At 41.1% G+C, this 15,038-nt stretch overlaps 2 protein-coding genes across 3 annotated transcripts; one reads left to right on the top strand and one right to left on the bottom strand.

Moving 5' to 3' along the window:
* Positions 1-12: 12 nt before the first annotated feature.
* On the top strand, positions 13-6,672 carry LOC133529955 (uncharacterized). Its single transcript, XM_061867743.1, has 6 exons — positions 13-286; positions 1,610-1,836; positions 3,177-3,421; positions 3,989-4,119; positions 4,223-4,378; positions 6,223-6,672. Exons 2-6 carry the CDS (start codon positions 1,688-1,690, stop codon positions 6,301-6,303), a joined length of 762 nt encoding a protein of 253 aa, XP_061723727.1. The 5' UTR covers positions 13-286; positions 1,610-1,687; the 3' UTR covers positions 6,304-6,672.
* On the bottom strand, positions 6,665-14,995 carry LOC133529954 (uncharacterized; the record flags this gene model as incomplete). Of its 2 annotated transcripts, none has more annotated exon segments than XM_061867741.1 (8): positions 6,665-7,634; positions 8,343-8,480; positions 9,555-9,685; positions 10,518-10,762; positions 11,852-12,078; positions 12,701-12,793; positions 13,547-13,752; positions 14,842-14,995. In XM_061867741.1, coding segments are annotated over 8 exon segments (1,257 nt in total), but the record flags the coding sequence as incomplete, so codon positions are not given.
* Between the last annotated feature and the right edge of the window lie 43 nt (positions 14,996-15,038).

The raw sequence follows: 15,038 nt of genomic DNA, 5'->3' as shown, positions 1-15,038 counted from the left end.
AATTGTGCTTTTATTGTCCAGTAGGTACTTACAATTGGGATCTGACGAAAAAAAAAATACATCAAAAATTCAAAATATAGTTCGTAAAATAAATTTCGAAAACGATTTCTGGCGAGATTTTAGTATAAATTTGAAGAAAAGCTACAAAATTAATAAACTACTTAATCACTTGTTATTATTGTTTTTTTTTCAGCTTTTACATGTTAAGCTACATAAAGGGAAGTTTCCAAGCAATGCAGAAGAATACTTCCCTAATCTAAAACGGCTTAGTTTTGTGTCATGTGAGGTAAGTAACTAAATAGGTAAGATAAGGTTTTTCTACTCGTTGATTGTAATCTTCGAGCAACACAGGGAAGGGAGACGGCATTCATACTCGTACTATTTCCCCTCTGCCAAAGTACTGGCACAACTGTGCATATGGCGGTGCATGTTGTGACTCGTCCGTACACAAAAAGAGATCGAGGTGTGCAAGATTTGTCTTTGACGTGTGTCATTTTCTATGTATTTGTGTCGTCATTACAGATTGGATTTTGTATGTAGTGAGTCAGAAGTGCGACTGTGTGCACGTTTCCCCCTGCAAAAAATGGCAGAAAAATTTGTACGGCAAGATATCGCTTAGGCTCCTCCCTTCCGACGTGTCGGAAGCCGGTGTTGCTCGAAGATTGTAATGGTTGAATTAAGATTTCGTATACAAAACTATAATGGCGTATTTTTAAGCACAACGAATTTTAACCTGGTATTTTGCTGCGTAATGATACTGAGCAAAATTCTATTTTGCTGTGATTGTGAAGCCTGCGACAAAATTACCTGACAAAGTGGCCTGTGATAGCGGGGGTGACATTGACAGTGGCAAGGTGGCAGTGATAGCGGAGGGTGGGAGTGGGGGGACTTTTGATTTTTATGTAATTAAAATTTTATTATACTTTATTTTATGTTAATTGTTTCATATTGAATATTTTCCTTTATTAAAATTTGTATGAGCCGCAACCATGAGAGTCACAAGACCACAGTTTTTTTGCGCTAAAGTTTGAAGTCCCTAGAAGCAAATCCTAACTTTGCCTTGCACAAATAACTACTATTAAAGCCAGAATAACCACTACCCAACGCGCGATGGAACGGAGCATGCTAAAGCTAAGGAAAATACATAAAGTCAGAAGTGAACGCATAAGAAAAAAAACGAAATTAACAGATGCACTAAAATATGCGCTTAAAATAAAATGGCGATGGGCCGGCCACGTAGCGAGATACACGGATAAAAGATGGACAAAAGAAGTGACTCTATGGAAAGGCCCCGACGTAAAAAGAAAATCAGGACGACCACGAAAGCGATGGAGCGACGACATAGTAGCCACGGCCGGTCAAAGATGGCTAAATAAGGCAAAGGACAGAGACGAATGGAACAAATTGGAGGAGGCCTTTACCCAATAAAGTGGGGTTCCTATCAACTTTTAGTTTGAAAGAAAAAAAAATAAAAAAACATTAAATTAAGTTGAAATATACTAACCATAATAAGTTTAATTAATAGTATGTATGTACCTAAGTGATACCAAGTGTGTAAGTAGTTGATAAGAAAATAAAGAGGCTTTTTATTATTATTTATTTATAACAGGGTGACACAGACGAAGTAATCAGCAAATTCATAACCAACAGTAACCTGGAGTATTTGAAAATATTTTTCAACCAGCATATGACTGGCCAATGTTTGGTTAACATCAAATGTACCAATTTAAAGTCCCTCGTGCTTAGAAGTTGTCGTCGCTTGCAATTGGCGACGCTGGAGTCTATTGCAGACCGTCTTGGTGGGTTGAAGAAATTTGTGCTGGCCAGAACGCGCAGGTAAAATTTTCTAAATTTAATTTTGTATTTAGCAGAAACGTTTACAAACAATGCTAACTACACATTACTAATGCTTAGTGTAAGGCCTGAGTGGACGCTCGTTCGAGTTCGGCGTGCAGCGGGGCGGGGTATGCGGCGTGCATGCAATAGGTCAGTGCGTGCATGTTAAACAAATGCAAACGTATAGGAGCGGCCTTAGTGCACGCTGCTCACAGCACTTGTGAGCCCGACGCCACGCTGCACGCCCCGCCGAACGCTCCGCTTCGAGCGTCCACTCAGGCCTTACGCTTAGAAATATACGAAAAGTGGATGAAAACAGTAAAATCACTGTCTCGGGCGAGAATAGAACTTGTGGTTCCAAGGTAGCCCACCGCTCTAACAAATGAGTTACCGAGACTTGTGTGCTTTATAGGGGCGTCTAGCGACATTTATCGTAAGAGTACTGGCAGACCGGAGTCGAGTTCTATAGTCTGTTAAGCCATTACCATCAGTAGAAAGCGGCAAATTGGTAAAATGTAGGCGCGAAGAGTTGTAATTCCATACAAAATTTGAATTTCGGTCCCTTTTCTACAGACAAAGTTGTTTGACAGACTATAATACCCAATATGCTGTTTTCCGTTTAATGTGAACAAAGATTCTAAAACATTTTAGGATTTTCCTCTTTTTTTTTTATACTACGTCGGTGGCAAACAATCATACGGCCCGCCTGATGGTAAGCAGTCTCCGTGACCTATGTACGCCTGCAACTCCAGAGAGTTACATGCGCGTTGCCGACCCTAACTACCCCATCCTTGAGCTCTGGCAACCTTACTAACCGATAGGAACACAACACTATGAGTAGGGTCTAGTGTTATTTGGCTGCGGTTTTCTGTAAGGTGGAGGTACCTTAGTACTTCCCCAGTTGGGCTCTGCTCTAGATCTGGAATGACATGCGCTGTGCTGTGCCCTACCACACAGTGTGATGATATTTGTCACACCAATTTTTTAAGAAGTTTTCGTAGCTCAGTTGGTTAAGAGCGATTGGACCAGCTTTCCGAAAGGTGGCAAATTCGAGTCTTGCCGGATTTGTAGACCCTTTATACGTTATATTTATTTAATCTTTATTGTTCTAAATAAAAACTTATCGTATGTACAAAAAGCGGACTTATTAATGCCATATTAAGTAAGTAAGTAAATATTCTTTATTGCACCAACAATTATACATTTTACATACATGTAAAACTACAAATGAATTAAGCTAAATATATTGTCTATCAGTCAACCTGCAGAGGTTGACTGGACAGAGCAGCTGTCCACCCTTATACCTTTAAGTGTATGTTGTCTGTCTTATGTCTTTGCAGCCGAATACGCGATAGAATTCCCCTACTACTGGCCAAGATGCCCAATTTAGAGTATCTTACCATTCGAGTAACTACTCCAGCCAATGAAACCGACGAAAAAAATGTCAGTAATGTTTTCTACGGGGCCGTGTCTCGTCTGCTGGACTTGAAACACTTGAATTCGAACTTTCTTGCCTGGGACGAGCATGTGGAACGAGTGACGCGGCGCTGCGAAGATTTGGAAACCTTGAAATTGTTTTGTGAGGGTGAGTATCGTTGTACGATCTGACCTCGCAAAAGACTCAGTTTCATTGGTCGATAATTTAGTCGATAGACACTTAGACAGCATGCGGGAACTCCCGCAGGCGGTATAACGACTACTGAAACTCAAAATAGCATGCGTTTTAGAAAGCTCCCGTACCCCACAAGCGGGCCCTATCGACCAGTAAAAAGTTCCCTGAATGCGGGCCCTTTGGCATGCTTTATGGAAATCTGCCGTGGCGTGCGGGCCTTATCGACCAATGAAACTGAGCCTTTAATTTTCATGTCGAGATACGTCAAGTATGGCGTTTCCATGGGACCAACGAACAATCGTTGATTTTCGCTAAACAGCCCAGGCCGCCAGGCAGCACCAACGAAGCCTGGAGAAGCTCCGTTTGCCTTCCTTGGCTCTGTGTGTATAGAGAGCTGCAAAATTACATGACAACATTATCAACGAATTCATTCATCTGGGTGTGTGGGTACATATGGACAGACTTTCAGATGTGTGCAAACCTTCGCACAATTTACGAATATGATTGGTCCGGGACTTTAAGTATTATTTTACGTTGCAGATGTCACGGGGCGCGGCCTGGAGGCAATATGCAGAAACATTGGTACACGGCTGAAAAACCTTCAGCTGTTACATAGTAGTGTCACTAATGAAGATGTCGTCAACTGCATTAGAAGCTGTCCCAATCTAACGGTACTGGTTTATCTTTATTCCTTTGGTTATCTACTCTAGGATTTTACAATATTTTTAAACTACATCTAGGTACAATATACAAAAACAATAAAACTCTTTACAGTGGCTAAGGGTGGGCGGTGACTTGGAGTCCGTGTTGAGACCTGCGGTAGAGGCGCGAGAAGATATGTACCCGGACGCCCCAGAAAATTCTCTCGTACTCATCACCGAAGGCTGCTCGACGGACTTAGGCGATGAAGAATATGACGGCGAATTTGATGTGAGTCAATTTGTGCAATTTTGAATCTCGCCTTGCAACAAATCTTTTCTTGGCTAAAACATTTTTTTTCCGCGAGTGTGATGAATAACATTGTATCCAATACGGGCTATTAAGTGTAAACTCAAGCGATAATATAGTAAACACCCCTATAATGGAACAGGCACCAGTAATGGGATGGTATTAGACAAATCGAGTAATTAATAGAATCAGGCGTTACTTTGCGGAAATCCATGCTAATTAAAGCAAGAAATATTACTTTGCTAATCCGCGAGAAAATAACGTGTTAGTCAAACAGTGCTAACCTGTTATACTTACTTGCGTATTTTTACATGCAATTAATATTCCCACCCTCCCACCGCAAAATAAATATAACAACCCACCACCAAAAGTACAAAACTCGACACGTGTTTCGCCTCTCTACGAGGCATCCTCAGAAACACACAGCTCAGTCAGTTGTCGGGTGTCAGACCGTCAACATCTCCAGCATCTCCTGAGGATGCCTCGTAGAGAGGCGAAACACGTGTCGAGTTTTGTACTTTTGGTGGTGGGTTGTTATATTTATTTGCGTATTTATTTTTGCGGTGGGAGGGTGGGAATATTAATTGCATGTAAAAATACGCAAGTAAGTATAACGGGTTAGCACTGTTTGACTAACACGTTATTTTCTCGCGGATTAGCAAAGTAATATTTCTTGCTTTAAATCGAGTAAATCAAGTATTTACCATCAGTTTTTAATGGCTGGCAACATTTTACCATAAACAAGATCCAAAGAGCTGCTTAAGTTTAATGTTTCATAGATATTTATTAGTTTGAAAATGAATGGCGCGATACATGCCATGACTGGAGCATAAAACCATAGTTTTAATTAGTTAATAACATTGAAACCAATTGTAGTTGCTTTCATACATACAAAACATAAAGGACGAATTGGACATTCAACTTTTAAAGCAAAAAGCGGTAGAAATTTTACAGATATCGGTGAAATATCAAAAATACTCCAAATATGTCCCATGATTGGTGCCGTTGACATAGCAGTTTGTCCTTTAGATTCTTACGTAGATAATACAGCCGGAAGGGGTCGGCCTAATCTTATTTTTTGGTGTGGGAGGGGGTAAAAAACTGGCAAAAATCGTCTTACGTAATAAATGAACGGTGCCTTGTTGGCTTCGGATTTCGGGTTCTATTAAACGGACTCCCAAAGTGGTCCGTTTAAAACGAATCCTCAGTCAGCAAGTAGCTACTTCCGAGTCTCGACAATAATGTACCTACTACATGGTAAATGCCCCTATGATGGGACTGGCACCTGTAATGGGATGGTTTATAGTATATACAAATCCTGTAAAACATCCTGTATTACCATCAGTTTTTAAACGCTAGCTACATTTTACCATAAAGAAGGGCCAAAGAGCTGCTAAAGTATTTTTTTTTTATTTGTTAGCTGGAAGATTAATGGCGCCATACATCCCACGACTGGAGCAAAAAAAAAAAACATAGTTTTAATTTGTTAATAACATTAAAACCAATTGCAGTAGCTTTCATTAAATACAATGAAAACATAAAGGACGAATAGGACATTCAACTTTTAACGCATAAAGCGGTAGAAATTTTACAGGTGTCGGTGAAATATTAAAAATACTCCAAATTTTCTCTTAAATGTTCCATGATTGGTGCCATTATCTATGAAAAGGGACCTTATTGTCGATGGCGCTTACGCCGCACTGCGTAGCCCGGCGTTGTTTACAATATGGGAGCATCGTTGATAATGGCGTAAGCGCCACCGACAATAAGGTCCCTTTTCATAGATAACGTCACATATTAAGTACCTACTTTACGTGTCGTTGCAGGATCTGTTCAGCAGTAGCATCGACATCCGTTCCGACGACGACAGTGCTATCGATAGTGAAGGCGCATTGGATTATCTTTAATAAACGAAAAGCAAAAATAATTCTGAAGAAAATGTTGTAAGATGTTACTCGTATAGATCCTGTCATCCATGATGACGTGCAGATTTTTCAAATGTAACCTTTAATAACATCATAATACAAATCAAGGCACGCGTCTTCGGGAATGACTCGATTTATATTTGAGTCGCTCAACTTCGAACTCGGGAAAATCCATCTGTGATGTTATGCGATTTTGGTATTAAGAAAGGTAATATATAGGGTAGATATTTGCTGAGAGGATCGAATGGATTTACCGGAGTTTGAAGGTAAGCGACACTGAGGTATTCATGAAATGAGATGACGGACAGTATGTTGTGGTTATTGATGAAATAAAACATTGTAAACGGATTATATCACGTATAATTATTTAGATACAAATAATATCAATTATAGTTTCATCATTCCTTAGGGTCTTTTGGTGCAGATATTAACTATATTAATTACATTACAGATATCCCTTTAATTCATTAATTTAATTCACGTATAATTAAATAAATATACATCCCGACCGTTACTTATACAACTGGTGGAAAGTTACATTTCGACAATAATAGTCCGGCTAACCAATTTTGTCAGTAAAAAAGGCGCAAGTATAAAATTTGTGTCAAAACTCTACAATTTTTTCTCTTCCTAAAATTAAATTGTATATATTATTTTTATATATGTTTTTCCTTAGCACTAACAATTTTCAAACTTGCCGCCTTTTTCTATTGAGAAGATTGATGTGTAGGACTATAATAAGTAAGTACATTATTTATTTAATCAAAATTATTTTATTAATGCTTATAAAATAATGACAAATTCATATCCGCAACGCAGGCTTCGGCAGTAGGAGGGTACAACCATAAATCAGCAACAGGCGTCGTCATTGCACACAAACAATAAAGCTATCCGCAACAGGCTTCGTCATTTTAGACTATAATTATGACGTTATCTATGAAAAGGGACCTTATTGTCGGTGGCGCTAACGCCATTATCAACGATGCTCCCATATTATAAACAACGCCGGGCTACGCAGTGCGGCGTAAGCGCCATCGACAATAAGGTCCCTTTTCATAGATAATGTCACATTAGTGTTCTAACTTTTTCCTTTAACCCTTTTAGTCTGTACGGTCGAGGAAATTGCTTCTTTAGCAATTTGCGGTTCAAGTCAATTTGATTGTGTCAATGAAAAGTGAACCGTAAACTGCCAAAGAATCAATTTCCTCAACCGTGCAACGTCCAGGTTTTACATATGCATTCTGAACCGGTTAATATGAATCTTCAACCCCATCGCTGTCGTAATTGTTGGCCACTTTAAAATCGAGGACATCCTGCGTAAGAAGAATAACGATTTTAGACAAAGTAGGTAGGTATATTAAAGAAATTAGTGTACAATAAATATAAATAGAGGCAGAAAGAAATCCTCAGTCCTCGCAGACCAACTAAAGGCGAGTGTCGAGGCACATTTGCCTTCGCGCTGCCTCGAGTTATTACTAATTTGCCACTTATCAAACGTTCCTCATAATTGTAGTCCCAATCTTGAATAGTGTCGCAGTCCTCGCGGACTAGGTGGAGGCGAGTGTCAAGGCACATTTGCTTTAACGCATCCGCGTCAAATTATCACTAATTTGCCTTTTATACCTCACGTACCTTAAAACCGACAGTGACCCAATTCTCAGTCGCAGTCCTCGCAGACTAGCAGGAGGCGAGTGTCGAGGCACATTTTGCCTTCACGCTGCCTCGAGTTATCACTAAATTGCCTCTTATACCTCACGTACCTCAGAACCGTTAGTGTCCCAATCTTCAGCGTCACACTCCTCGCAGCCCAGTTGAAGGCGCTTGTCAGGGCACATTTGTGTTCGGGCCACCACCTAGATTTATCACTAATTTGCCTCTTATACCTCACGTACCGCAAATTCGTTAGTGTCCCAATCTTCAGAACCGCAATCCTCGCAGACTAGCTGGAGGCGAGTGTCGAGGCACATTTGCGTTCGCGCTGCCTCGAGTTATCACTAATTTGCCTCTTATACCTCACGTACCGCAAATTCGTTAGTGTCCCAATCTTCAGAGCCGCAGTCCTCGCAGACAAGTTGAAGGCGCTTGTCAGGGCAGATTTGCCTTCGCGCCTCCCCTACTCGGGTTATTACTAATTTCAAGTCCCCGCTAACACTTAGCCGCTGTAAACACACATTAAATACCATTAAAACGGGTCACTCACGTTTTTTACCATTTTTCCAGGCACCATATGCGCGCCAATGGAATTTCAACTTTAGCATTCTGACTTAAGTAAAATGTGACTTGTCTTCAAATGATTTTTTGGGAAAAACTTGTATCTACATTGGTGCGGCCTGGAGAGGAGTAGACATGCGCGATGGGTTGGATCGGAAACATGTTTGAAGAGTTTTCGACTTAAAAAAGCGGCCAAGTACGAGTCGGACTCGCCCATGAAGGGTTCCGTACCATTTATGACGTATTAAAAAAAACTCACTAGATCTCGTTCAGACCAATTTTCGGTGGAAGTTTGCATAATAATGTACATCATATATTTTTTTTTGTTTTATCATTCTCTTATTATAGAAGTTACAGGGGGAAAGGGCACACATTTTTCCACTTCGGAAGTGTCTCTCGCGCAAACTATTCCGTTTAGAAAAAAAATTATATTAGAAACCTCAATATGAATTTTTTTTTTAGTGTCAGTTCTAAGTATGGGGAACCCCCAGAATGTATTGTTTTTTTTTTTCTATTTTTGTGTGAGAATCTTAATGCGGTTTACGGAATAAATCTATTTACCAAGTTTCAACAGTATAGTTCTTATAGTTTCGGAAAAAAGTTGCTGTGACATACGGACGGACAGACAGACAGACATGACGAATCCATAAGGGTTCCGTTTTTCGCCATTTGGCTACGGAACCCTAAAAACGTGAGTGGTATCTTTAATGTGTTTCACAAAAGTTTTGTTATTAAGACGAAAGGGGCGCGAAATTTCATATAAACGTAGTCCTCATTTTCCTCTCTGTATATTAACATTATTGACAATATTTGTATGGAGAATCGGCCGTCCTTTTTCCTCTTAAATCTAAATGTATCAAAGTATCGCCTGGGGCCCATTTCTCGAACGGTATTAGTCTAAAAATACCTATCGTCTAAAAATATTATTAGTGTGTTGCCATGGTAACCCATACGACTTGACAGTTCATGGACTAATATTATTAGTCTAATAGCGTTCGAGAAATGGGCCCCTGTTTTCGTACCGTGAGGTTAGGGCAGGCGTATATGCACTCCTCGTAATCATCGGCAGTCAGGTGGCTTTGGAAAAGGTAGAGGCATTTCAGGCGTTCACCAATATTACGATACACCGCCTGTAGACTGTCGCCCGTCACACCTACGTCACAAAATATAGTTAAGTTTTTCTACTCGTAGACTGTAATGGTTGAATTAAGATTTCGTATACCAAACTATAATTGCGTACATTGCGCCGGCGTCGCCCTAATACAACGCGACTACGCGAATATCGCAACTTCGCGCGAATTTTACTCGTGCGAACGCGGGATTAAAGATATTGAATTCTAGAATTAGGACACCTATTCGAGTTCAATATGTTTGAACTTGCGATATTCGCTTAGTCGCGTTGTATTAGGACGACGCCTAAGCCTTCGTTTGATCGGAAAACGGAATTTTACCTAATTACGCATATTGAGCTTCAGGTCGGATCCGAACCGCCGTCTTATATCCGCGGCCAATGCCACCGATATAAATAACAAGTTTCATTATATGATTGTTTGTTTTGTATACGATTTTGATTCATTTGGGCAAGTTACAAAGCGGGATAATTTTAAAATTGCAGAATTCTAAAAAACCAGAATTATTTCATACTTTAGCAACACTTACGCAGCGGCTTACGTAAGGGACCAACTCGCGAACTCGAAGCGAAGAGGCGCGGCGGCCCACGGCATTCACGTTCGCACCGAGATCGCCCACGTAGGACACTTCCATAGGATAAGTATCAAAAGATTGATTCACCCGCGCCGCGCCGCTTCGCGATCGCGAGTTGTTCGCTTACGTAAGCCGCTGCGTTCCGCTCCTGCAACGCTTACCAAGGCTTGCTTAGGTACTGTTGCTACAACTGAAAGTGCGTCTAGTTTAGTAGATATCACCCATTTTCAAAATTACCTCGCTATGGCAGCTCACCATTGCACCTTATGATAGATACTCACCATTGCAGACTAATTTCAATGTTTCCAACTCCTTACAACCCTGTGTCACTTGTTCTAAATATCCCTCCCAGACCACAAAGTTAGAACTGAGGTGCTTCAAGTGGGCGAGGCGAGACACAACCTCATAAAAGGCGATGCTATCAAGTTCCTGCTCGTCAAGATGAGCGCCATCAGTTATTTGAATGGTAAGATACTCTAATTTGGGCATCTTGTTCAGTAGCAGATAAATTTGATCGTGCATTCTCCTGCGAATAGTAATTAGTACTTTTCTCTTCACAGACAACTAAACTCCACCCAAATACAATTATAGTTTGCGTTGTTTTATCACAGAGTTCCCATGGCCACCTTTCTCCATCATCAGATCAGCTCCATCTTGTCATCCGATTTACGGAAATCGTTAAGTGCGTTAAATTTAGCTTCCAAGACCCACACTAACATTTGACCTACACAAACGGGCAAGTTAAATAATTAATATAACTGTACAGGCCGCTTAGCTAACGTTACAATTGTTAACGCTCCGTAGCGTAGCGTAGTCATCTCTCTCTATCCCTCTTCCATATTAGTGCGACTGTGACAGTTGCGTTTCGTTCGCCACGGAGAGTGAACGATATGCATGTTGGCTACGCGGGTAGGTCCAGTACACGCGAGGCTTTTGGCATGACCATCCATCACCTAATACTGGTACTTTCTTGGATCCGACCTTCCTAAGACTGGCGACAGGTTTGCGACTCGGGGTTTCGGTATGTACACACATATGCTCTTGTGGCATGGACGTGGATCGACTGGGACACCATGGATTATCTTGCTAAAAAAGTGCAGGTCGTATTACAAGACATGCGTCGCTTAATGACATAATCCGTCGGTCTCTTGCCACCATCAATGTGCCTGCTCTTCTTGAGCCGACTGGCATTATCAAGGATGATGGCAAGAGGCCTGATCGGGTGTCCTTGGTTCCTTGGAGTTTGGGACGGATGTAACACACACTGGCACCGTCCCAACTCCAACGGACTAATGTAAAAGCGAGCGCAGCGGCGGAAAGCGCCGAAATTTTGAAAAGTAATAAATATAAGAGCCTCGGTAGAGAGTACCATTTTGTACCATTTGGCGTTGAAACTACGTCTATGGGGTCCCAGCGCGCACAAGTTTTTTGCAGAAATCGCGAAGCGTCTGAATGACGTAACTGGTGACCGAAAAGCTGGGGGCTTCGTCGCACAACGTATCAGTATTGCGATACGACGAGGAAATGCCGCCAGCATCCTTGGTACAATGCCTCAAGGGCCTATTTTAGATTTAAGCTAGTTATCCTTTAATAATTAGTTTAGGTACTTTGCTACCTGCGTGATCTTGCTAGCACGAACTTAGTCAGCCCTCCAAGACGATCAGCGATGGACATCAAGGGCTCAAACCCCAAATACTTGCAGTTCCTAAAGACGAGCGACTTCAATTTGGTTGATTTGATACTGTTCAAGCATCGGCCCGTCATGAGATTGTTGATTAAGATTTCCAGTTCCTCTAGGTTCCTGCTCGTTATGAAAGAGCTGAGGCAATCGTCTGTTGCACTCTGTAAAAATGTGTAAATTGGAGGGTAGTTTCCAGAGTTTTCAGTATATACCTAAGACCAATGATATACCGAGTATACCGACACCGGTCGTCAAGTATACATAACAAATAAGTAGTTATGTGTAATTGACGACCGGTCTAGCCTAGTGGGTACTGACCTCAGATCATATCTTATATCTATGGTAGTAACCCTGCCTATGAAGCCGATGGTCCTGGATTCGAATCTCGGTAAGGGCAATTATTTGTGTGATGAGCACAGATATTTTTTATTTTTATTAGAAGAGTTCTTGAGTCATGGATGTTTTCTATGTATTTAAGTACCTAAAGTACCGATTTGAATATTATACACATATATCGTTGTCTGAGTACCCACAACACAAGCCTTCTTGAGCTTACCGTGGGACTTAGTCAATTTGTGTAAAAATATTCTTATAATATTTATTTATCTATGTTATGGTAGATTTTGTCAATTTTGTTGAACTTTTTCTAGAGACGGTAATGGTATGTTAAACTTACTTTTTGACCAAGCAAAGCAAAGTCACCCTTTTAGCTTGGCTCTCTCACGCAACCGGCAAGGGCTAACCCTGAACGCGCAAGTGGCTCAATATTGTATAAGAACTTACGTCACATGATTCAAAACAAATCCGTTGCAGTTCAGGGAAGTATTCTTCTGTATTTGGAGACCTCTGTTCTTGTAACATCGACACATTTGTAAGCTGCAAAAAATATTTAGCTACAATAAATACTCTTCTTCTTTCTTGTCGTATCCTCAAGGCTGAGGGACGTGACGACTCTACTGTGGACACTCTTCACCAGTGCTCTCCAAGCCGCTCTATCTAGGGCCCGGTGAATGCTAGCCTGAAATGTGTTTTTTGTCTCTGACGTTATTCTGTCCGCCCAACGCATGGCCATACGTCCATCCCTACGCTTCCTTGGCATGCGGCCAGTCATTATGACAAAAGTTTTGAATACTGAAAAGTATAGGCAACAATATCTTTTCAGTCCAGAAATAACATTTTTTCTAAACTTCGACATACATATACCTTATGGCAGGCCAGAAACGAGATGGAGAGATGACCTGAGGGTCTACCGCGAACTACGTTCGACGTGGTGCCTCTCTATCGCACTTGTGAATTCGAACGTAAGTGTGACAGGGAGGCAACACGTCAAACGTGGTTCGCGGTAGACCCTCTGGACTCATTCTGTGGCGACTGACGGGAGCACAAAGCCGTGACGAGTGGCGGAAGACAGCAGGCCTTTGCCCAGCAGTGGAACACAATGTAGGCTATATAAAAAAATGGATCTCTGCCTTTTCGCCGAAAATTGTATTGCCGAATTTCACTTGCCAACCAACTTTACATAATCCAACCTAACCTAACCCAACGCAATTTTCATTTCCCAACTATGGGGTTGGGAAGTTAAATTCGCAATTTTCGCAAAAAAGGCAGTACACCAAAAAATACATATACCTTAAGGACCTCTAAATTAGAGCAGTTATTTCTGAGGACCATACACTCCTCGGTATCTCCGCAGTATTTCTCGAAGGCCACAACTGTATGTCCCAGTTTTTTAGACCAGAGCTCAAAGGATGAGAAATCTGCATCTTTTGTTATGACCACAAAATTATGATCATTTTTGTTTTTGTTCCACCACTTGCCTATGCTGATTCGGACAGCTGTAAAGAACACCAAATAAAAATTTGTATTTGTACAATACTTTTCACCACACCAATTGGTAAAGGCCCTCTTGATTGTTCAAAAATGAAAGAGAAAGTTGCGTTTTATCCACATGTGGCGCAAAGTAATCAGATGCAAATTTTGAGTTGTTTCCTTATTGACAAAAGAATGAACTGCTGGTAGAATTTACTTTTAAATAATGATTTTGAATGATACATTTTTAACACATTCATTTGGATTAGATTCGACTTCTTTTTTGTGGTATTTCATAGTTAGTAGTTTCCTCGCACTGGTGTGGTGAAAATTTTTGTTTCACTCAGAGGCAAAGTTTGTTTAACCCTCGTGCCTTGAAAGCCTCACAACACTCAAGATTTAGTCTAGAGTCCTTCGCTTGCTCGGGTATCAATATTAGCATGAGTGGTTACACAACAATTTTGCCCCCTTGTTAAACAAATAACTATTGTAACATTGGGCAGCAAAAAAAAAAATCTATGTGTCATCATGACGCCTGAAGAAACAAAATGGACCCTGTGTTTGCCTCTGAGACCCCTGTGATAAGTGCCCAGGCCGTTATGATAACAGGCAATAACAGCATATCTTATTCCCTACAAATGTATTTCTTATCTAGATAGGAGTAGGCTGAAGTACAGTGCACTGCCTTCCACTTCCACAACTCTCAAATTCCATGTATCATGTCATAATAAACTGTCGTTGGGTACTATTGACCGCCCCTAGCGTAGCTGGTAAAGCAGGATATGCCAGTTCGAATCCTGGTAAAGGCATTTATTTGTGTGTTTTTCGCACAATGACATATATCAAAGGACGGGCCTTACGGGACATAAGAATGGGGCCAGTACAGCGTGTCAACGAATTCGAGCCAATTGTGCAGTGTAACGCCACAACGCGATTGGTTGATGAGCTCGCATCACGCGCGCGATGGTCGCAACTAGTTGCGTTTGACTGCACGATTGGCTCGAATTCGTGAGTGACACCATTGAACTAGCACCATCACAAGCCTTATTGAGCTTACTGTGGAACGGGTGATCTGTGGAAAATTGTCCTATAACATTTATTTATTTATTATTTACTGGATAAGTACAGGAGCATCGTCCTCTGCCACTCCCGGCTGGTTCGTTCCGTGCATATCATGTCTCGGACGGGCACATAGTTCAGCACTGCTCGCCAGCAGTCATCATTGAGGTAGTCCAGTATTGTCCGTTCATTATTGGGTTCTTCTAATGCCTGCACAGAAACAGTTTTTTGGAATACACAAGTTCAGACCCTT

The sequence above is a fragment of the Cydia pomonella genome, chromosome 22, assembly GCF_033807575.1.
Source record: "Cydia pomonella isolate Wapato2018A chromosome 22, ilCydPomo1, whole genome shotgun sequence".
Taxonomy (NCBI): domain Eukaryota; kingdom Metazoa; phylum Arthropoda; class Insecta; order Lepidoptera; family Tortricidae; genus Cydia; species Cydia pomonella.
Note: the sequence above shows the minus strand (reverse complement) of the source record. Positions and strands in the feature narration are given on the sequence as shown.